The following is a 22,724-nucleotide window of genomic DNA, read 5'->3' on the forward strand; positions in this document are numbered from 1 at the left end:
CTTTCAAAGTGTACATAAGAGCATCATGAACAGTAGAGTTTTCTATTCTTTACAGAAAGCTTGTATCCAATTCTGCTTCTGGATGCGTCCAGTCAAACAGATTTTTCAGACCTCTCCCTCCTACCATAGCCAATTCATATCTAATGGTGTTTTTGTTTGTAAATTTATTCTTTTTGGGTCCCATGAAGGCATGAACACAGCCGTTCTCCATAGAAAAAAGAGAGAGCTGATCGATATCTGATGGATTGTAATATAGGAGAAATGCAAGGGCCTGAGACAGAAGGGGAAAAAGAAAAAACTTACATTTGAGTAAGAAAGTTCTTGCCATGAGTATAAGGTTCTTGCCCTCTTTATTCTAAGAGACTTTTTGCATTAAAAGGATGAATGTTTATGAATTTATTCCTTTGGACATGTGACAAGCCAAAGCTGCCCCGCAGAAAGTTGGTAATGCAGGAAATGAATTGAAGGCTTGACCTGTGAGTGTTGTGTTCAAATGATTCCAAATTCTCTTTCCAATTGCCTTATAAGGAGGGCCTTGGAGTCATCTCTCAGCAACAAGGAGAGAAGTTGAAGCAGCCCCAGTTCCTTCCTAAACAAGAGGAGCACACAGAGAGAGAGAGAGAGAGAGCATAACAATGTGTCTCCTAGCTTTCCAGAAACTAGTCAGTTTGTCAGAAATGAAGCTCCCAAATGGATGGTAGATAAAGCAACAGGAAAACCTCAAGGTAACAAAATCTTAGGAAATGATAGAAAGCCAGTGATGGTCTCCTTTTTCTCTCTGTTTTTCCTTTTTTTTAAACCTGTCTCCTAAAATTTTGCTTCCTGAATCAGATGTATCAGCATCAAGCTCAACAAACCCACAGTAGCCTCGTTTCTTCTCGGACACCGTATCCTTCAGAGAGGCACTTGTTTCTGCAAAGAGGAAGTGCCCCAGGAGAGTCTGGATTAGTTCTTTCGACTGATGCTAAGCCTAGACTAAAATGGACTCCTGAGCTCCATGAAAGATTTATTGACGCCGTCAATCAACTAGGTGGAGCAGACAGTGAGTATACATACAGAAAGTTTCATATTAGAATCTACTAGTAATATTAACCATCTTCACCGTATATAAACTCGCAGAGGCTACTCCGAAGACGATCATGAGACTGATGGGCATTCCAGGACTCACTCTGTATCATCTAAAAAGCCATCTTCAGGTTCTCTTTGAGTACTCGAATGTCATATCTAAGCGACCCCAATTTCATTTTGATAACTAACTTGCTTTTGTTCGTTTATGTTTTAGAAATACAGGCTTGGCAAAAACCTCCAAGCTCAAACAAGCACTGGAAGTTTAAAGAACTGTAAGTGACACAAATCCTGGGGTTTATATATTGACCTTCAAACCAGATACATCAGTTAAAAGGTCGGGTTAATTTATTTGCAGTTATTGGGTGTACAATACCAGAAGAGAGAACAGAGGATAATGGATCCGCGATAAATACTGTGGCTCCGGCAAACAAGTAAGAGAAGATCAATTTTCACTATGGTTATTGAAATTTATAGAGACGTTTCTCTAACAGTAAATATATTTCAGAACCATGCATATAAATGAAGCTCTCAGAATGCAAATTGAGGTGCAGCAAAAGTTACATGAACAACTTGAGGCAAGTCCTAATGCTCCTCCACCAATTTCCTATTTTTTTTTAAAAAAAAAAGTTTGTTCTGATGAAGAAACAACCAAAATGTAGGTGCAAAGGCATTTGCAATTCCAAATAGAGGCGCAGGGAAAGTATTTACAGTCGGTGCTGGAAAAGGCTCAAGAGACGCTTAGGCAGCAAAACCTGGGCTCTGCAGGGCTGGAAGTTACTAAGCTCCAACTCTCAGAGTTGGCTTCCAAACTCTCAAGCGAGTACATCAACAACTCATCATTTCCAGGTTCTGAAGGAAATGGCAGCCAACATATGCTACAGCTAAATCCATCCCAACTTGCTGATTGCTCAGTGGAAAGTTGCTTGACTTCATCTGAGGGTTCACAAAAAGACCAAGACATGCATGATGCGGGTATGGGGTTGAGAACTGCTGCTGTTGTTCACCAGGAAGGTTTTTCTCTGAGCATGAAACAGTTTGGAGGGCGCAGCAAGCTCGAGCATACTCGACACGCATGGTGCAGCGATCCAAGCGAGCAGAAGAAGACTTTATCCATGTTAAAAGATCCAGAAACAGAGAACAAGTCGCTTGAACATCCAAGCAGCAAGAGAGCATCGGTGCAACACGATAGAAGAAAGCAACCAGATGGGTTTGGTCTTCCATGTCTTACCACAGAATTAGAACTGAAAATCCATGAAGACAATGGAGGTGCATCAGGGTGCAAGCAGTTTGACTTGAATGGCTTCTGTTGGAACTAATTCATGGAAAGGAAGTCCATTTTAACAGTGCTAAGTTGATTAAGGTAACTGATTGAGGCAAAAAGTATGCATGGCTGTAGTTAAGTATCGCAGAGAATGCATCAATCAGAACATCATATTGTCATTTGAATCTCTAGTATACTAAATAAGAGTTTCAAACCTCTTTTACTTTGTACTAATGTTTCATTAATAATGTGGTTTATAGCTATATTTAACATAATGATTGATCATGTCTAAAAGCTGAAGAGATGGCGCGCTGAGCAAGTGACGGTGAGATTAATTGAACGAAGACTTTAGATTGGAGCAGGGACTATGAACGGGAGCGAAAATCCTTCCTCGCACACTCGAGCGAGCAATCAGACATTAGTGCCCAAAACCAGGGAACGGTCCATGATGAAGGCCCTTCGATGCTCAAATCAGTGTAATACCCGAGCGACAAATTAAACAGTAGACGTGTAGCAGAGCATGTGCATAGTAAAAATATGTTCCAAAGTATACCTTACCAATAGAGAAGACTCCCTTTATATATCACCTCTAATAACCTCCGCAATCATGAGGTGGTAGAGAATGTCGGATGTCAGAAATTATCGAGTAAAGGAATATATATCCTGGGAGGTGTACAATCACCATTTGAGGAATCTTTCGTTACTCGTGTGTACCATTTTTATAACTGACGTCATTAATGAGGCGGTGAAAGAAATATGTTGTTATAAAGTGTCGGCTAATGGAGAATGTAGAGTCACCTTCGAGGAAGATTCTATTGAATGCTCATGCAATAATAGAAGAATATTCTCTAACAAGCTGTTGCAATTCTCTGATAATATGGTCCCCGAAGATATCTCGGCCGGATATTTAGCCGACCGAGTGTATATATAAAAATAGAGTACCGAGTATGGTAGGACGTTTAGCCCTTATGACCGCTCGGATATATATTGTGTAATGCTGGAGATCTGATTATGAAGTAATGGAAAGTCAAGTCCCATAGGTCCAGACGGTTCTTAAGACCGACTGACCATATGTAGGGATACTTATTTCTAAAGAATGGAGAAATGCGCCTTGAGAGGCCTGACCGGTACTTTTCGACAATCGTCCTTGTACTGGGAGGCTTGTCCCTGAAGTGATATCTAAGCTCTGAAAATTCGATCATGTTTCTTTTGAGATTTGCCTTGTATGTTTGCTCGGCGAAGATAAGGATAATGAGCCTTGTAACTCTAGTCAGTTGTATATCTGATCGCCCATATTCAGGAGGATGGGAGAATGAATAGTGAAAGCTCGTATGTTTAACCGGTTGTCAGATCAATCCACCGTATACTAATTAGCACCCAAAGCGGGATGCTAGGTCCCTAGGTCCTATCCGAATATTATTCCCGATCGACCTTATGGTCGGTCGAGATTCTCTTGAACCCGAGCAGATAATGGTTGATCGGGTATATACTAGGTGTCTTACTATAAGCAAGAAGCATTAGGCTCCTTTGGTCCGACCGGCCTATTGGTCGGACGTCCTCGTATTGAGGACCTTAACGTTGGGTGAGGAACTAGGCTCTGTTGAGAGTGACCCCCTGACTGCTACCTCCCTTTGACTTGGACTACCACTTTATCTTAAATTTGACTGTCACGTCCTCTTGATTTTGACTGCTATGTCATACCTAGGTCCGTTCGTAACAACCCGTATCACTAGCCTCCCCTTCAAGTCTAGTCAAAGGAGGCTTGGTAGCCGACTGACTTGACCCAAGTCTTGTATTTCCCGATCATCTCCTTTATTGGTCCGATAGGGCGAATATATGTTCGGCCTGAACTCTAAATCAGGCTCCCACTCGCCCTTTATTACTACACTTAGCCATACTTTTTGAAAGAATGCATAATCGATATACACAGTAGTACACCACTGATACACGGGAAAGCACTCTTCAATGTAATGATTCGACTATCTCATCCATCATAAATACTCATTTATGGGCATATGTCATGTGTCCCAATAACATATTCTTTGAAGTGACCGTTGATGTACGTCTTTTCGTATAGACCAATGACACATTCTCCCTTGCAAATCAACGGTCATAAATGAACATATTGTTTTAATCGGACGAATGTAGTGGGGTCTTATCTTATGGCTTGTGTTTAAACCCCCTAAGTGGTATAGAGACAAGTCACTTTGCGCTTCGTCTTCTTCGATCCTCTCTCGGTAATTTCCTTCGACCAACTTGTCTTCCTTTCAATCTAAATCAGTAAGTTCTTCCTTGGACTCCTTGCTGTTTTTCTTGCATTCTCCCATGGCTCAAGAATTTATCGCTCCTGGTATACTTTTACTCATTCGGATTTCGACCGTAGTGATTGAGAGGTTCTTTATCTTTCATTTGAAATCCCCAAGAACTACCACATTCTCCTTCCAACCTTCTAGGATCACCCTCATCGTCCTCCTCCGGCCTTTGTTACATTCTTTAAGGACCAACTTAAAGATGGCTTGCATTTTTCGATTCCTAGTTTCCTTTCTAAGATAAGTTGTTATTTTAATATCCCTCTCTCTCAATTTGCTCCGAACGTATTCTGCAGCATGCATGGGATATTTATTCTGTTTCGCTTGTATGACATCCCACCGACTCCTCATAATTTCCACTTGTTCTTGTACCCCAAGAAATCGAACCCGGAGATTTTTTTTATTTCAATCTCGTGCTAAAGTAGTGTTCTTTAAGGTCCTGCCCTCCTTTAATAAAGGATGGAAATCCGGTTTCTTTTTTGTCGAACTACCCGAGCATGCCTCCTGACTAACTATATGGCGGTGTCCCCCCCCCCCCCCCCCCCTCTTCCCAAACGTGGGAATTTTAAACTAGACCTGACCTTCCTCTCCTACTCAAAGAAACTAGGACACATTCAATTCAAGGCTCCTAAGTTGTTGCGCGAGGGTCTCCTTTACCTATTCGGTTTAAGTCATGTTCAGGAAAAGCTTTTGTGCTCCTTCAGAAAATCTTATCAATTTGTCTATTAAGTTGACACTAACTAAAGTCTTTCTTGTTTCATACAGTGGATGCTTCCTTCAAGTCCGTAGTTTCTGAGCGTCTTCTATTACATGAGGACCAACTACTTCAAACAAAGCACTACTACTGGCCAAACAAGAGTAATAGCAAGCTAGTCCTTCTGGTGGGGCGTCCAGTAGCCAGGCGGCCGAGTGAGACCGCCGCGTAGGAAGAAGTGTCAGCCGACCTCTCCTGGCCTATAAAGATTCTTCACCCGATTAGGTGGAGGCGCCTTTGAAGAGGAGGCGCAAACGACGCCAACTTATCCTTGCCACACAAGTCTCTGAGGGGCAAGCATCCCCCTCACAGTACCTTCACCTCAACTCATGCACATCCGGGAAGAGACCTCGACATAATCTTCCGAGTAGACTTTGTCCACTCATCCTTCAATGTCAACTCCCCTCTTGAGCATTCCAATTTAAGAGGTCACCTCCTAGCTGGTCGACTCTCCAGTCGGTTAGCTCAATAGTATACCTCTCTCCCCGCTACCCCTATTGTCGAGGCTTCTCTGATCATAACTAGGATTGAGCCAAAGAGGCTTTGCAAATTCTTTGCTATCTATGACCTATCGTCCGCCATGGTCATAGCTTCCCCATCATCTCTCCCACCGATCAGTGGTCGCATACTATTAAGAGGCTATGCGATGGAGGCCTGAGAGGCAGCTATGAACCGGTTAGGAGATTTTACACCGGCGGAGATGATGGATGAATATTCTTTTGACTTGATAACGATATGCTTTTACCCCTTTAATTATCTCTTACCTTGACTATTTTTTGATGATATTTGTTCTACAGCAATGGGTGTTCGGAATGAGCATTCTAAAACAATTCATAACTTTGGCCCAAGAAAATGAGACTTTGAAGAAATGTCTAGCAGAGGTCAGCTCCCTGTATACTCCAACCTTGTCCCCATAAGAGAGTCGAGCACAACTCGAGCGACTGAGCTACTAGAAAAGGAACTTCAAGAGGCTAAGACGTTGAGTAAAGCTAAAGCCGAGTGGGTAAAAATATCAGAGGTCGTCCTGAAAATCGTAAAAGATAGGCTCCACTTGGAGACATCCGCTAAGTGAACATAGTGGCTGAGCTGGATGGTAAGATATCATAAGTCCAGCGCCTCTTTGCTCAACTAGAGGAAATGAATACCAGGCATGCGACAGAGTTAGCGACCGAAGTTCAATTGGCGTCCGAGCAGCAACAAAGCTTGGACGTCTAAAATACGGAGCTAGAATCCCTCCGGGCGAACTTAGAGGTTTACCGGAATGCTTTAGCTACCTCAAAATCTAAATCGATCGGTCTCTCTTCAGAGCTGACAGCTGCCTGGGTGGAGCTAGCAACCTACTGAACGAGAGAGGATGAGCAGTTTAAAGCAAAAAAAGACAACCCTCTTCTAATCACGTGACTTCGTTGTGCCCATCGTCAACTTCATCAACAAAGCTCTCCTCTATGGGGCTAACAGTGTAGTGACACAACTCAGGGAGGGGAGCTACTTAGCATCCAAACTGTTGGGAGACGCCCGATACGAGTGCGTGCTAGAACACATTTCGTAATCATGCGCAGCGAAAAAAAAATAATAATAATTCCTAATTATTATATCACAAGCACCGCACGCATACAAGAATACAACATGTCTAACATGATCTCATAATTAAAATTTTACGGGAAGTAAATTTACGCTAAGTATATCTTATGGATGACCTGTAACGAGAAGGACATCAACTATAGCGACGTTGTCGAATCTCACCTCTATTCGTATCCACACCAAGCTCCTCAAAATAACCCATTGAGTACAAGCCTCTCTTTTGGAAGTTACTAGACACGACCGAAGAGGAGAGATGAAGAGAAAAAAGAAGAGAAGCATACAAGGGAGAGTTTTTCTCCCATGTGGTGGTCATGGTGGTGGGAGAGAGAGGAGAGGGAGAGGAGGATTAGATTTCCAAATGCCAATCAACCAAATAATAAAACTTGTATCTAATTCTCTCCCAATTATATCTATATATAATCCTCTTTAATGAGTTGGATTAGAAAGTCCAAATCCAACCCATTATCCCTTAATCAAAAATTAACTCATTAACCCTTTGGTTTGGTTCACAACTAAACTAAGTTGATTCATGACTAATTCATGATTAAATCAATTATGGTTCAACTCTACCATAAGAGATTTAGCTCATCCACGCTTCCATTATGATAAATATTTTTATATTTGTCTTATATATGGTCCAATCAAATATTTATCTCTTGATCTAAGAATCCTATTCTTTAACTTGTTTTATGTCTTTTAGAGACTCGTTAGTGTGTGTGACCCAATAGGTTCTTGGTTTATCTTAGTTATCCATAATTAACTACTTAATTATAGAACGATTATGAGTGACACCTAGTAGTACATCATGATCCCCAATTAGCCAAAAAATCATAATTGATCTTAGAACTAATTCTAAACCTTTTAACAGCTACAGTGAGTCGTGTCTTATTCATTTCACTCATCTTATACCCACTTGGTTCGGGACATGGTCTATGTGTCTATCCTTATTACACTGACTATGTCACACCTAGCCCAAGTAATACTTTCTCATCTATAGATTCCAATTACTCGTACATGTGTACAAGAGTCTTATACTCTTAACATGTGATACTTTGGCTAAAGACTTTGAGTAATAATCCTAACGAGTGATCATAGCGTATACGTCTCCTCATAAGGAGCAGTGAATCATTTGTGGGTTATCCAAACATCTTTGGACATTTTGATATATACCCAATCATCCCGGGTCAACACATCAATGAGGTGCTTGCTTAAGATGTCAAAGTATAAGTCTCCATAACCAAGATAACTTGTACACCTCAAGTCGAAAGAAACTTGCACTCAAATTGCAGTAAGAGATTCACAGACATATCCATATATATAGATAACCATATAAATTCTTACAGTGAGTCACTCCAATAAACTAATTACCCTAACTAGCTCCACATTTAACTATCGACATCCCAATGTCTCCAACTACTTAGAAAACAACTGCTTGGCGAACCAAGGAGTATAATCTGTGCTAGTCTTATAGAATTAATGATGTTCGAATGCATCAATTTGACGACTAGGGAAATTCTAATACGTCCATAACTACACATGTAGAGATAATTACTAATTGTGATTCAATCAAAATTTCTCTCATGCTATGAATTGTATGTTAGGACCCTTGGCGGTCGGCTATAGGGAGGTGAATAGGCCTGCAAAGACAAACGAAAAACCTTCCTTGAGCTTTTATAACTTTAACAAAATTAACACTTGCATAAAATATATAAGACTGATTAAAAATAAAAGAAGAGACACAACGAATTACTTGGTTATAATTGTTAGGATCCCTTCGTACGGCTAGAGAGGGGGGGTGTGAATAGCCAACCCCAATTGCTCGCGTTTCTTCCTATGATTAGGTTAGTGCAGCGGAAATACAACGTAGAAAGAAAACAGGAGAAGAAAGACAAACCATATAACGAGGTTCGGAGATGAACTCCTACTCCTCGGCGTGTCCGTAAGGTGGACGAAGCCTACCAATCCGTCGGTGGATGAGTCCCCGGAAACCCGGCTAATAGATACTCCTTGTGGGTGGAGAAACCTCACCACAATCTTTGCAACAGCAATAGGAGTAAAAATAGGAACAAGAAAACAAGAACAGAAATGTAAACAACACTTGCTTGCCTTCTTGAAGTCAGCAGGAACCCTGGTGAAGCAGCAGCTTCTCGGATCCAAGCCTATCTAGAAAACCAGCAACAGGAAGAAGCTCACGCGAAGCTTTAGCACCCAACGAGCTCAACAAAGCTCAGCAGGAAGAAGAAGCAGAAGCTTCAGGCCGGAGAGAACTTCCAGAAGGAAGAAGAAGTAGCTCCAGAAGTAGAGACCTTCACCGTAGTCCTGTAGCCCTCTTTTATACCTGTGAAGAAGAAGAGCAGAGAACTAGCCGTTGCGTCGCAACGGCTAGATTCCTGATCGGTCCATGGTCCGATCAGGGAACCTCCTGATCGGTCCATAGACCGATCGAGCTATAGCGATGGCCCATACATGACTGTGGACCGATCCAGCTGTGCCTGATCGGTCCATAGATCGATCAGCGCTTTCTCCCGATCTCTGCCAATAGCATTAACTGCAGCAGACCGATCCACGGCTTTCTCCTAGCGAGGTTGCGTTGCCTCCTGATCGGTCTCAGACCACGATCGATTCAGCCAATTCAGCATGCCCGATCGGTCACCGGACCGATCAGGGAAGTTCTGATCGGTCACCAGACCGATCCAAACTTCTCAGCCCTAAACCTAAGGCTTCCACACCAACATCCGGTCAACCTTGACCTGTTGGTACATCATCCCTAGCATCTGGTCACTCCCTTGACCTGCTAGCACTCCCCGCTAAGTGTCCGGTCAATCCTTTTGACCCACTTAGACTTTTCCCAACCAGATGTCCGATCACCCTTGATCCATCTGGATTTTTGCCTTGCCCGGCTTCACTCACCAGGACTTTCCACACTGCCTAACATCCCAGTTAGGACTTTCCCACTGCCTGGCTTCACTCACCAGGACTTTCCAACTGCCTAACATCCCAGTTAGGACTTTCCCACTGCCTGGCTTCACTCACCAGGACTTTCCAACTGCCTAACATCCCAGTTAGGACTTTCCCCTGCCTGGCTTTACTCACCAGGACTTTCCAACGTGCCTAACATCCCAGTTGGAACTTTCCGCTTCACTCACCAGGACTTTCCAACTGCCTAACATCCCAGTTAGGACTTTCCCTCGTGCCAAGCTCCCTGCTTGGACTTCTCCAGTGCCAAGTCTCCATACTTGGACTTTTTCCCGAATCAGGTCAACCAAGTCAACCTTGACTTACGGTTGCACCAATAATCTCCCAAACATCTATTCTTGTCCCATATCAAGAATAGAACTCTCTCACGAGTGTCAAACATCAACATGCAACTCAACTAGGTCAACCTTGACCTAAGGTTGCACCGACAATCTTCCCAAGTCAAACATCAAAATACAACTCGAGTCAAGTCACCTCGAGTCGGGTCAACCAGGTCAACCTTGACCTAAGGTTGCACCAACAATCTCCCCCTTTTTGATGTTTGACAAAACTCATAATCAAGTTAGGTTAACCCGATAACCTAACTTAGGTTTTCCAACCATCTTCCAATGTCCAATGTTCTTTCCTTGAACATTCTCTGGACATTCTCCCCTTAGGTTAACCCGATAACCTAACTTGGGTTCTCCAATAATTCTCCCCCTTTTTGACACACATAAAAAAGAATTCCAATGTTCTTCCTCGAACATTCCTTGACATTCCTCCCCTAGCTTAGGTTAACCCGATAACCTAACTTGGGTTCTCCAATAATTCTCCAATGAACACTCTCCCCTTTTTGACACACATCAAAAAGAAAAAAAAAGGAGGGTATCAAGGTCAAGAGTTTTCTTCCTAATGAAAGTCCCATACCTTTCATTGAAACTCTTAATTTCCCCCTTGATACTAAACTCAACAATCAACTTAGTGATAATCTCATATCACTAATCCTCAAAACTCTCAAGGAGTAAAAACTCCCCCTAAAAGTCAACTCCCCCTTGACAATTAGGTAAAACTCCCCCTAAAGGTCAACTCCCCCTTGACCATTGCACCAACAATGTCTTTGTGAGTTCCAAACCGTTAGAAATCCAAAAACACCATTTCCATAACTGAAATTTCGACAATGAAAAATCGAAATTGACGCATACGATCGGTCCCTAGACCGATCCCCTTCATCGATCGCACTCGTACTCGGAACTCGGATCGGCAGACCGATCCACAATCTGGATCGGTCCACGGACCGATCAGATCTTCTGGATCGGTCCCCGGACCGATCCGACCTCAGTTGTTCCCTTCCGGAAAATCGAAACTCCTAATAAATTCAAGAAAATTCCAAAATTATGAAACTTTGAGGATACATTCCTCATATCATACACTATCATGGAAAAATAGTTTTCTATGAAAATAACTTCCATTTTTCAATCTTGATACAAAGTTCAAAAACTTTGAAATAGTTCAAGTTTAACTCAACTTTGTATCACAATGTTCAATGATGAATGCAATCACTAGGAAAGCTTCATCAAGGTTTTTCAAAACAATTTTGAAATGATTTTCAACCCTTTAATTTAGGATCATAATCTTAGGACTCTATGTACATGACTTGTACATAAGTTTTCCCTATGATCCTCCATTTCTTGAATTAGGGTCATCTAGGTACATGGACAATGCACCTCGATCCTAACTCATGATCCTAATATCTCACACACATCTAAGGTGTATCAAACCACATTCAAGTCAATTCGATGTGAGATATGGGTTAAGGTCAACTTAGGCTAAGTTCTCATGCATTTTCTAAACACCAATTTGATCTCAATATCAAATTATATGTTTGTCCTCAAATCAATTTCATTGATTATAATGCAAGAGATGATGACATGGCATATAATGATATCATAAGTAAAAACATGTGCCAATGTCATGATGTCTTGGCATAAGGTTTGAAAACTTAAATAAAGCATGACATATCAACTAGCCTAAGCATTATCATGACATTTCAAATGATAATAAAATAAATATGATGTCATGGCATGGCATATGGCAACCAATCATGGCAAGTTAGCACAAAAAAAAAAACCTAAATTCCCTATCTAAGTATCCTTAGCCTTAGCTAACTTAAAATCTAACCCTAGATTGCCCATATATCCCTAAGAGAAAACCAAAATCCCAATTATGGTATTTCTCTAGGTTTTCTTAAATTGTGCCAAATAAGATTAAAATCGATATTTTTTAAATATGGCACAATTTACTCTTCAAGGAGTAAATAATAATTCTTTTTCATTTTCAAAGGTTATCAAAACCTCGAAAATGCTCCTTGAGTGTCAATTTCCTCAAAGTTGGATTAACTACCCTTCTAATTGGAGTTGACACTCTCTAACCCATCTATGGGGTAGAGAAGATGCTCCTAGGAACCCAATACCTATTTGAGCTCATTGGGTTCACTAAATATTCACTAGGGATAACTTCCCTAGCAACCCTCCTAATGACCCTCTTAGGCTTTGAAGTCTTGGTCATTTGGGATTCATCAAGATCAACTCTAGGGGTGACTTCCCTTGTGACCTTGGTGGTGGTCTTCCTAGCCCTAGGTTTTGTTCCATAATCGAATGGAACATTATGATAAGTGGGCTTGACCATTTGGGACTTAGGTTTGTGACCCAAACCTTCCTTGAGGTATTCCTTGGACTTGGGTTTTTGACTCTTAAACCCTAGAGATGACTTCTCCATGTTTTTAAGAGCCTTTTCTAAATTATCAAGTCTTGACCTCAAGACTTGATTTTCCTTCTCTAATACCTCAAGCTTTAATTTATCATTATTCCTTGAGGTATTTCTAGGCATATGTCTAGATGATTTGGGATTTCTACCTAGGTTCTCCTTAACCTTAGATGAGTTAATCCTAGTGTTATCATTTCTAGCATTGTCCTTACCTAGACTCACATGTTTAGCTCCTAAGCACATGTATTGATTCCTAAGGTTATCATGCTTGTTATTATCGACAAGTGCAATAAAATTCCTAGCATGCATTTTATTAGAATTGCAAAAATGAACCTTAGAGGTTACCTTAGGGTTTGCCTTAGCTCCCCCTATCGATGTGCCCGGTCTCTTGCCCTTGTGAGGTTGCCTCCCCCTCGGACAATGGCTCCTATAGTGTCCCCTTTGCTTGCATTGGAAGCACACGATGTGCTCCTTGCCCTTGCGTTTCGGGACTCCGACTTCCTTGACCTTTGGCGCCGGTGGAGTCTTTCTTACCCTCTTTGGACACTTACTCTTGTAATGTCCATGTTCCCTACACTCAAAGCACATAATGTGTAATTTAATTGAACTTAAATTGCTTGAGTTACCTAGGGTTGAGGGTGGATGCGAGCTCTCTTCTTCATCCCTTTCGGAGGTAGAAGCTTCTTCTTCTTGCTCCGAACTTGAAGAAGAACTCTCCTCCTCTTCGTCCTTAGATGTTGAGTAACCCTCAACTTCTAATTCCTCTCCTCCATGATGTGAGCTACTTGATGACTTACTTGTCTCCTCTTCATGATTTGAAGTGGAGCTCTCCTCATGGTACTTGGCCAAGTTATCCCATAATTCCTTGGCATTGTTGTAACCTATCTTACACAAGATGTTAGTAGGCAATGAAAATTCAATTATTCTCGTTACCTCTTCGTTGATTTCGGATTTGTGAATTTGTTCTTTGGTCCACTCCTTCTTCTCAAGAGGTTTTCCTTCCTTATCCACCGGAGAAGTAAAACCTTCTTGTACACAAAACCAATTCATTATGTTAGTCATAAGAAAGTACTTCATCCTTACATTCCAATACGCGAAGTCACCGCATTCGTAGAAGGGTGGAATGGTGACATCTTCTCCGAGTAGATCCATCCTCTAGCTCGTGCTCCCCGGGTGTTCATCCGATGAAGAGCAAACCTTGCTCTGATACCACTTGTTAGGATCCCTTCGTACGGCTAGAGAGGGGGGGTGTGAATAGCCAACCCCAATTGCTCGCGTTTCTTCCTACGATTAGGTTAGTGCAGCGGAAATACAACGTAGAAAGAAAACAGGAGAAGAAAGACAAACCATATAACGAGGTTCGGAGATGAACTCCTACTCCTCGGCGTGTCCGTAAGGTGGACGAAGCCTACCAACCCGTCGGTGGATGAGTCCCCGAAAACCCGGCTAATAGATACTCCTTGTGGGTGGAGAAACCTCACCACAATCTTTGCAACAGCAATAGGAGTACAAATAGGAACAAGAAAACAAGAACAGAAATGTAAACAACACTTGCTTGCCTTCTTGAAGTCAGCAGGAACCCTGGTGAAGCAGCAGCTTCTCGGATCCAAGCCTAGCTAGAAAACCAGCAACAGGAAGAAGCTCACGCGAAGCTTTAGCACCCAACGAGCTCAATAAAGCTCAGCAGGAAGAAGAAGCAGAAGCTTCAGGCCGGAGAGAACTTCCAGAAGGAAGAAGAAGTAGCTCCAGAAGTAGAGCTACTGATCGGTCTGCCAACCGATCAGGGTATGGGTGGATCGGTCAACAGACCGATCCACGGCTTTCTCCTAGCGAGGTTGCGTTGCCTCCTGATCAGTCTCCAGACCGATCAGATTACAATCAGTGAGCCACTGATCTGATTCTGATCGGTCACCAGACCGATCAGGGCAACCGCAGTATCACTGGATCGGTCACCAGACCGATCCAAACTTCTCAGCCCTAAACCTAAGGCTTCCACACCAACATCCGGTCAACCTTGACCTGTTGGTACATCATCCCTAGCATCTGGTCACTCCCTTGACCTGCTAGCACTCCCCGCTAAGTGTCCGGTCAATCCTTTTGACCCACTTAGACTTTTCCCAACCAGATGTCCGATCACCCTTGATCCATCTGGATTTTTCCCTTGCCCGGCTTCACTCACCAGGACTTTCCACACTGCCTAACATCCCAGTTAGGACTTTCCCATTGCCTGATTTCACTCACCAGGACTTTCCAACTGCCTAACATCCCAGTTAGGACTTTCCCACTGCCTGGCTTCACTCACCAGGACTTTCCAACTGCCTAACATCCCAGTTAGGACTTTCCCACTGTCTGGCTTCACTCACCAGGACTTTCCAACTGCCTAACATCCCAGTTAGGACTTTCCACTGCCTGACTTTACTTACCAGGACTTTCCAACTGCCTAACATCCCAGTTGGAACTTTCCACTGCCTGGCTTCACTTACCAGGACTTTCCAACTGCCTAACATCCCAGTTAGGACTTTCCCTCGTGCCAAGCTCCCTGCTTGGACTTCTCCAGTGCCAAGTCTCCATACTTGGACTTTTCCCGTTGCCAAGTCTCCATACTTGGACTTTTTCCCGAATCAGGTCAACCAAGTCAACCTTGACTTACGGTTGCACCAATAATCTCCCAAACATCTATTCTTGTCCCATATCAAGAATAGAACTCTCTCACGAGTGTCAAACATCAACATGCAACTCAACTAGGTCAACCTTGACCTAAGGTTGCACCGACAATCTTCCCAAGTCAAACATCAAAATACAACTCGAGTCAAGTCACCTCGAGTCGGGTCAACCAGGTCAACCTTGACCTAAGGTTGCACCAACAATAATTGGGAAGGTTGTTAATCCAAGGAAGTGAAAAACACACTAATTTCTCCTTCAGGTGAAGAAGCCTCTTTACAGCAGTTGAAGTACTAAAAATATGAAGCTAGACAAAAGAAATCGTTCACAAGTGTTCTATCTGAGCTTCTGGGACCAGGGCTGTATTTATAGCCCTGGTCGGGGCGCCTGAAAGGGTTCTAGGTGCCTGGAGGGAGATAAAACTTTATCCCCATCGTAACAGATCGCGTTTGACACATTCCGAATGAACATCCTGGTTCGAGCGCCCAGAAGGGTTCCGGGTGCTCGGAGTACGGCGAGTCCGAGCGCCCGGACCAAGAAAGTCAACATCCTATTGACTTTTGGTCCCGGTCTTTCGCTCTGATTCTGCTCGCCTTAGTCCGGCTTTTCTGCTCCTGCTTTGCTCGCTTGGATGATCTCGGCCATCCTGAATAGGGCTCACCTGAATCTAACTTCCGGCCTTCGAGCAATCTTCCGCTTCGGTTTCTCGCCCCTCGAAAACGTCGCGCACCTCCTTCTCGTCCGCCTGCATACTTTTCCGTAGCACCTCGTCCCTCAAACGCACCAAGCCCGTCGGCTCTCTTCCGTATCGTTCTTCTCGCTAGTTATATTTTTCGCTTGATTTCCTGTGCTCCTAAGTTCCTGCACACTTAGACACATGGGTTAAAACCAACATGACATAACTTGACTTGGTTGATCACATCAAAACTATCTTAGAGTACTAACAATGTATTGCGGGCATTCAGTAAATGAGTTTAAGACAATCAAACATATCATATGCACTTAAATAGTGAATCTATATTTAGTAAAAATTGTAAGATGATTGCCTTAGGACATCCCTCAAAATCTAATATTGTATACCTCAAGTCGAAGGAAACTTGCACTCGAGTTGCAGTAAGAGCTTTACAGACATATCCATATATATAGATAACCATATGAAGTCTTACAACGAGTCACTCCAATGAACCAGTTACCATAACTAGTATCCACGTTTAACTCTTAACATCTCAATGTCTCCATCCAGTGAGAAAACAACTACTTGGCGAACCAAGGAGTATAATCAGTGTTACTCTTACATAATTGATGATGTCCAAATGTATCAATTTGACGGCTAGAAAAATTCTAATATATTCATAATTGCACATGTAGAGATAATCACTAGTTGTGATCCAATCAATTTCTTTCATGCTATGAATTATATTGTTGACATTCAATAAATGACTTTAAGATAATCAAACATATAATATGTACTCAAATAGTGAATCTATATTTAGTAAAAATCGTAAAGTGATTGTCTTAGTACATTCCTCAAAATCTAACACGAACCTCCTACTCGTTTCCTCAACGGCCAAAGGCTAATCAAGGAGTGCCCGCCTGGCTTCTTTCCCATTCTAAAGTAGTCTTCTTTAATTTCCTCATGAATAGAGTTTATGTAATTGAGCTTCCCTTCCATGTAACTAAAATTCTATTTTTTGTTAATCTACCTGATCCTGTCCGAACGCTGAATCAACGGACACTGGGCACGTGGCGCTCTCCGGTTGCCGACGTGGGTCTTCGACTGGCTGCACGAACCTCCGGCGAACTTGCATAGAAGTCGGGCCGGGAAGGGGTTCCCGGCGGCGACCCTCCGACGCTTAAGTCAGGCAAGCTAGCAGTGAAAAAAGTGGCTCCAAAAATATCAGAATGCGTACCTCCGGCAAAGGATGAGGGCCTTTATATAGGGTAGCGGAGAAACGAGTGTACACATACCGAGGTGTACACGTGTCCATGGCCCATACCCCAGTAAGGGCTTGTCAGTGAGCTTACCTGACCCATACTGCTACAGTCCAAGCATGTCCTCGATGGGACAACGGAACCCTGTCATAAGATTTGGAGTATGGCCTACATGTGGAACATACACGCTGTCAGAAAAAGCTGTCACTTGTCCTTTTGCCCTTACTCCCTGGAGGGCGTCCGGCCGGCCAGCTCCCGTGATATCCGGCCGGACGTATACGGTGGTTTACTTGGGGAGATTCTCAACCACGTGCTTTGTGGAGACTATTAGCATTATGCTACCTTATGGCTTTGGCCGAGCGTGCAGTCCGCTCGGCCCTGCGATCTTTCCCGCTGAGCGCCGGAACCCTGACTTTCGACAGGGCGCCTTTAACCATCAACTGGACACCTACCGACCGCCCGGCCGCTCGAACCCACCCCTCTCCGGCCGGCCACCTGCCACTTTGACTTCCATGTGGCGTTGACTCCACCGGACGGGGATCCCCTGTTCTTATAACCGGATCACTACCTATAAGCTACGCTTAGCTGTTTTACTATTATTTTTTCCTGTGAGTTCAACTTCATGTACTAAGTGACTCGGAAGTCTTATCCCTTGTGGTAAAAACTTTGAATGTCCGACTGGGTCTTTAACCAGTCGGGCATATTTACCATGTCGGGTGTAGATAAATATCGTTTGAACAAGAACAAAGTCTCCCCCAGACATACGGAACTAAGTCCATCCGGGTCTAAGATCGCCTAGACTCTAGGGTTCTTCCAGCCTTAAAGTCGATCAATTATTTGGTAAAATCCACTTAAACGCTTGAGAAATGAAGTCTTAAAAATCCATTCGGACTTAGGACCGATAAAGGTATAAATGCCTTGAACATCGAATACTAAAAACAAAGGTTCATCTAGATGCGTGTGTCGACGTTTTGAAGTGATGATTTACTCATCACATCCGTTATAAACATGCGTTCCTAATTGGTGACACGTGCTCACACACCTTTTTCCTCTAACACAACATCTAGTTCATAGTTCTCCAGGTGCATGTTACTTCGACTTCTAATTTAACGACCATGATCGTCAACCCACCTTTTATCCCCATGATCCAACTGTATGTATTAAAAGAGGATTTGAAGGGTTTGTTTAGAAACCCTATAAAAAAATGCTAACACCTTCGTCTTCTTCCTCATCAGTGTTAACAAACCTTTCTCTTTCACGAACTATGGTAAACTTTCTTACTTTTCTTTAACCTCCCTTCTCGACTTCTGCCATGAATACTTCTGTCTTATGGTATTATGGTCTTGTATCAAGTTTTACGAGGATAGATTCAGATCATCTCTGATTTTCACATAAAGTCCCCTATTCCATGCACATAATCATACTCATCGAGTGAGACTATCCCCACTTTCCCCCTGTTGGTTATGTAACCATCTTTAAGAAACAAGTTTCGACAGGATTGTACTTCCCTATTCCTTTATTTTTCATTGAAGTAAGCAAGTACCTCTAGATTCTTCTCCAAAAACTACTTCCCTATTCCATTCGTTTGATGTGTCGGGTGGTCATCGTATTCCGCCTATTAGCGCTTGTTTCATTACTTTTTCTATCCTCAATGAGTAGTCAAGGGTAATTTCCACTTCCACGCTCGATTGAAAATCACCCTTTTTTAGAGGACCCTTCTCCGGAGCGATGACTGGAAGGACAAGTATTTTTTTCATCCATCTCCCAACCTCGGTATCTTGGCTAGATGCCTATCAACAGGACCTTCCTCTCGTGCCAACCTTGAGTGACCTTGACAGGGAGCCCTCCCTCCACAGGCCCATATCAAAATTAACCAGCTTGAAGTTTGATATCTCTGTATTGCTTCAAAAGGAGCTGCTATATATGTTTGGATTAAGTCTAGCTAAAATTGGAGTAACCTCCTCCTTTGGTAAGGATTATTTTCCCTCTTTGCTTATTTCGTATGAAATCTCTTTCCCCATTTATGTCGTGTCTCACAAATATTATGTATACAGCGACAACTATCTCTAGAGTTTTCCTCTTCCAAAATACCCAAGTAGATGAAGAGACTCTAAAACAGTTAGGCGAAGCCATCTTGCGAAATGGTGAGACAGAACTGGCATCTTCATCTTCTAACCGCCTTCTACTACCAATTGCCTCTCCCGAGTTGTCAGATTCTACCATGCCCCTCAACTTCAAGCATAAAAGGCATTGACTAAATGTTCCTATTTTGTCTGAGAGACCAGTGGCCAAGCATATCATTATCGGTACACCTCCAGTTTCATCCACTCGAGAAAATAGCCTATCTCCGTTGATCGTTCTCCGACTGACCCCATTATTAAGGCCGACCGATTTCTCTCTGAAGCCTCCTGCATCCACTTGATTAACCCGAATGACCTAGCTTGTGCCTTTCGAGCAACCTCCCCAGCCAACCATAACAAGTACAAGGCCCTCATTTTTCGCCCGCCCAGCTCCACCAATAAGCTTTGTCCCAGGTGCTTCTTCTAGGTCACACTCTCGTCCCGTCCCGAACTGTCAATTCCAATTCACCTATGGTATGCCATCCTAACATGTAATAGCTTCCACTTCTTAATCATACAGGGTGGTGAGATTACAAGAGTCATTAGCCAAAACATGCGTGACTACAAGAAGACAACCAAGGGACTCTTCTAACTTCGAGTGCGCAGATGAGCATGCTTGGGTTGCCACTGCGATAAGTTGGTGATATGTCCTTCAATAGGTAAGCTTTCTCTAATAACATTCTTCATGATATTCTTTTTTAGTTTTATGCTATCAGACTAAATCTAAGTTACCTAGTTGTGGACTTAGAGAGAGATAACAAAATCTTGAAGGAATACATAGAGGAGTTGGAACTCTACTTCCAACCCGAGCGAGGTGGTGGCCTGGTTGCAGAAGGAAATAGATGACCAAGTTGGATTGCTATTAAACATGGGGACCACCCTGAAGGAGTCCCAACAACTGGTAGATTCTCAATAGATAAACAAAAGAAAATTAAAAATTCTGTTGAACACCAGTGAGTCCAAGCTCCAAGCGAAAATCACTATAAAAGATAAGGTCTTACTCGACTTAGCTAAAAAGACCGCCTTACTAGAGGAATTAATATTTCTCATGCCTCAGGGTCAGCTAAACAAACCAAAGTATTATTCTCCAAAGATATGTTGATCCTAGAACATCAGCGGAAATTATATACACAAGAAGCTCAGATAGAATCATTACAGGCCGAACTAGATTCTACTGAGTTCGAGCTGTCATTTTACAAAGTTGAAAAGGATGAGCGTTTTGAGATAAGGCGAAAAGTTTATCTTGAATCTTGAGAATTCAATGTAATATTTGGCGATTGGATAGCAAGGATGCTCATTCTTAGAGTTGAAGGGGCGGTTCAACAACTATGCGAGGGTGACTATTGTTGGATCGTGAAACGTCGATAGAGGGGGGGTGAATATTGATTCGAAAAACAACAAGTATAAACGCAGTGAAATAAGAAAATTGAACACAGTGGATTTACTTCGTTCAGAGCATGTGACGACTCCTACTCGAAGGCCCGTACTCTGTGAGTACTTTCGTTGGGCAATTCACTAGCAATTCGAAATATAGATTACAAGTTAAGTACAATATTGCTAATAATGAAAAAATTACCGACAATAAAAAGACTTAGAACAGAAAGGAAAAGCTTGTTAGAGATCGCAGCACAGCAGGAGCACAAGGAAGCAGATTCTTCGTTCTGAGAGTTGTATTCTTGAAGCTTACTCACCCCCTCCTTTTATAGCCCTTTGGAGGGGTCTCCAGAGCTTATCAGATCCCAAAAATTTGGATAAGATGAGGAGAATTCGAATCTGGCTAATCCGAGTCGTCTCCAACTACTTGTTTGACACAGTCATCTTCCGAAGGTCATAACTTTTGACTTCAAACTCGAAATCAAGCTCTGTAGTTGCTACGCGTGCAGAATTTGAAGCTCTACATTTGTATCTACAAAATAGAGTTAGAAAAAATATATGTATAGACATTTTATATAGATTTATGAGTTAGGTCCTGTCTTCCCGAGACCAGAACCTAGTCAGGGTCTCAATTTAGGGATCCAAAATGGACCTAAACTGGACCGACGCCTACTGTCCCTTAACTGGGATGCGTCCTCACAGTCACTCTCCTCCAGTGACTTACCTTTACTTACCTGCCAGACGTTCGGTCAGCCCTTCGACCCGTCTGGACTTTGTGCCAGCTATCCGGTCAGCCCGTCGACCTACCTGGACTTCGTGCCAAGCGTCCGGTCAGTCCGTCGACCCGCTTGGACTTTGTGCCAGCTATCTGGTCAGCCCGTCGACCTAGCTGGACTTCTTGCCAAGCGTTCGGTCAGCCCGTCGACCCGCTTGGACTTCATGCCAGACATCCGGTCAGCCCGTCGACCTGTCTGGACTTAGCCTGCATACTCGATCAAAGCATTAGATAACGACAAATCTAACTTAACCTATTTGTCATTCATCAAAACCTGGGTTAAATCGTTAGTGCTAACTGCACCAACAACTATCTCTCAATTGAACCTAGAAGATTTATAGACCTACAGCAACTCTTAAAAGAACTTCCCAAGGACCTTTTGAGTAAGTTAGATTGAACGTGAATGTATAGTATGATCATCTATATGCCTTGTAATTGCCGAAGAAAACAAAAATTAAATGCTAAACATGTATTGGCCATTATTAAACCATACTTATCTTTGTGCACTTTTACTATTTGTTGACACTTTCCTCTTGAGATGAAATTCGAGCGAGCACTTCCCCTCGAGAAAGACCCAACAATACGGAGATCTAGAGGTTAAGCATATAAATAATTATTATACTAAAGTCGAGTTGACAAAGGGCTGGGTGAGAAATTACATCGAGTGAAATAATCAGGACGGTAAGAATAATTGCAATTATTGTTAAGCAGATCTACATAATAGTCTAGGCGGAATAACGTTGAGTGACATAATCAAACCGACTAGAAGAATAAGATCGTACAGAAGAATTATCCTGAATGGAGTAGTAGTTGGATATCTAGACATGTGAGCCAACACACTCATAAGTCCATGAATTGTCATTATTGAAATGGGCTAAACAATTTTTCTCTCGAGTGGCACAATTCTACCAAGCGAGAATTTTAATTTGTTTGGAATATGTATAAGATGCATGTGAGATCAAGCTCGCTCACAACCCAATCGAACAACTAGGGAGTTTGGGAACAATGTAGAGGCATGAGAGAATGCTTGCTTATAATCCGGCCTAGTGCTCGGAAGTCTTGGACTTGGATCAAGAGCATGCTCGCAAAATTACAGAATTCCCTGATTGAAAGCGTAAATCGGGTGAGATGACTAAGAACTCAATTAAATTAAAATTTAAATATTAAATTA

General features: G+C 42.6%; 1 protein-coding gene across 2 annotated transcripts; it reads left to right on the forward strand.

The window, feature by feature from the left end:
• The first annotated feature begins 525 nt into the window (after positions 1-525).
• Positions 526-2,891, forward strand: LOC122000930 (myb-related protein 2-like). 2 transcript variants are annotated; one of them, XM_042555435.1, is made up of 8 exons: positions 526-725; positions 832-1,042; positions 1,120-1,196; positions 1,283-1,340; positions 1,424-1,499; positions 1,574-1,643; positions 1,728-2,428; positions 2,625-2,891. In XM_042555435.1, the coding sequence occupies exons 2-7, from the start codon at positions 832-834 to the stop codon at positions 2,382-2,384; spliced, it is 1,149 nt and encodes a 382-aa protein (XP_042411369.1). In that variant the 5' UTR covers positions 526-725; the 3' UTR covers positions 2,385-2,428; positions 2,625-2,891. The 2 variants fall into 2 exon arrangements, with proteins under 2 accessions (XP_042411369.1, XP_042411368.1); XM_042555434.1 differs by lacking the exon at positions 2,625-2,891 and having other exon boundaries at positions 1,728-2,599.
• The last annotated feature ends 19,833 nt before the right edge of the window (positions 2,892-22,724 follow it).

This window comes from Zingiber officinale, chromosome 7A (assembly GCF_018446385.1).
Source record: "Zingiber officinale cultivar Zhangliang chromosome 7A, Zo_v1.1, whole genome shotgun sequence".
Lineage (NCBI taxonomy): Eukaryota > Viridiplantae > Streptophyta > Magnoliopsida > Zingiberales > Zingiberaceae > Zingiber > Zingiber officinale.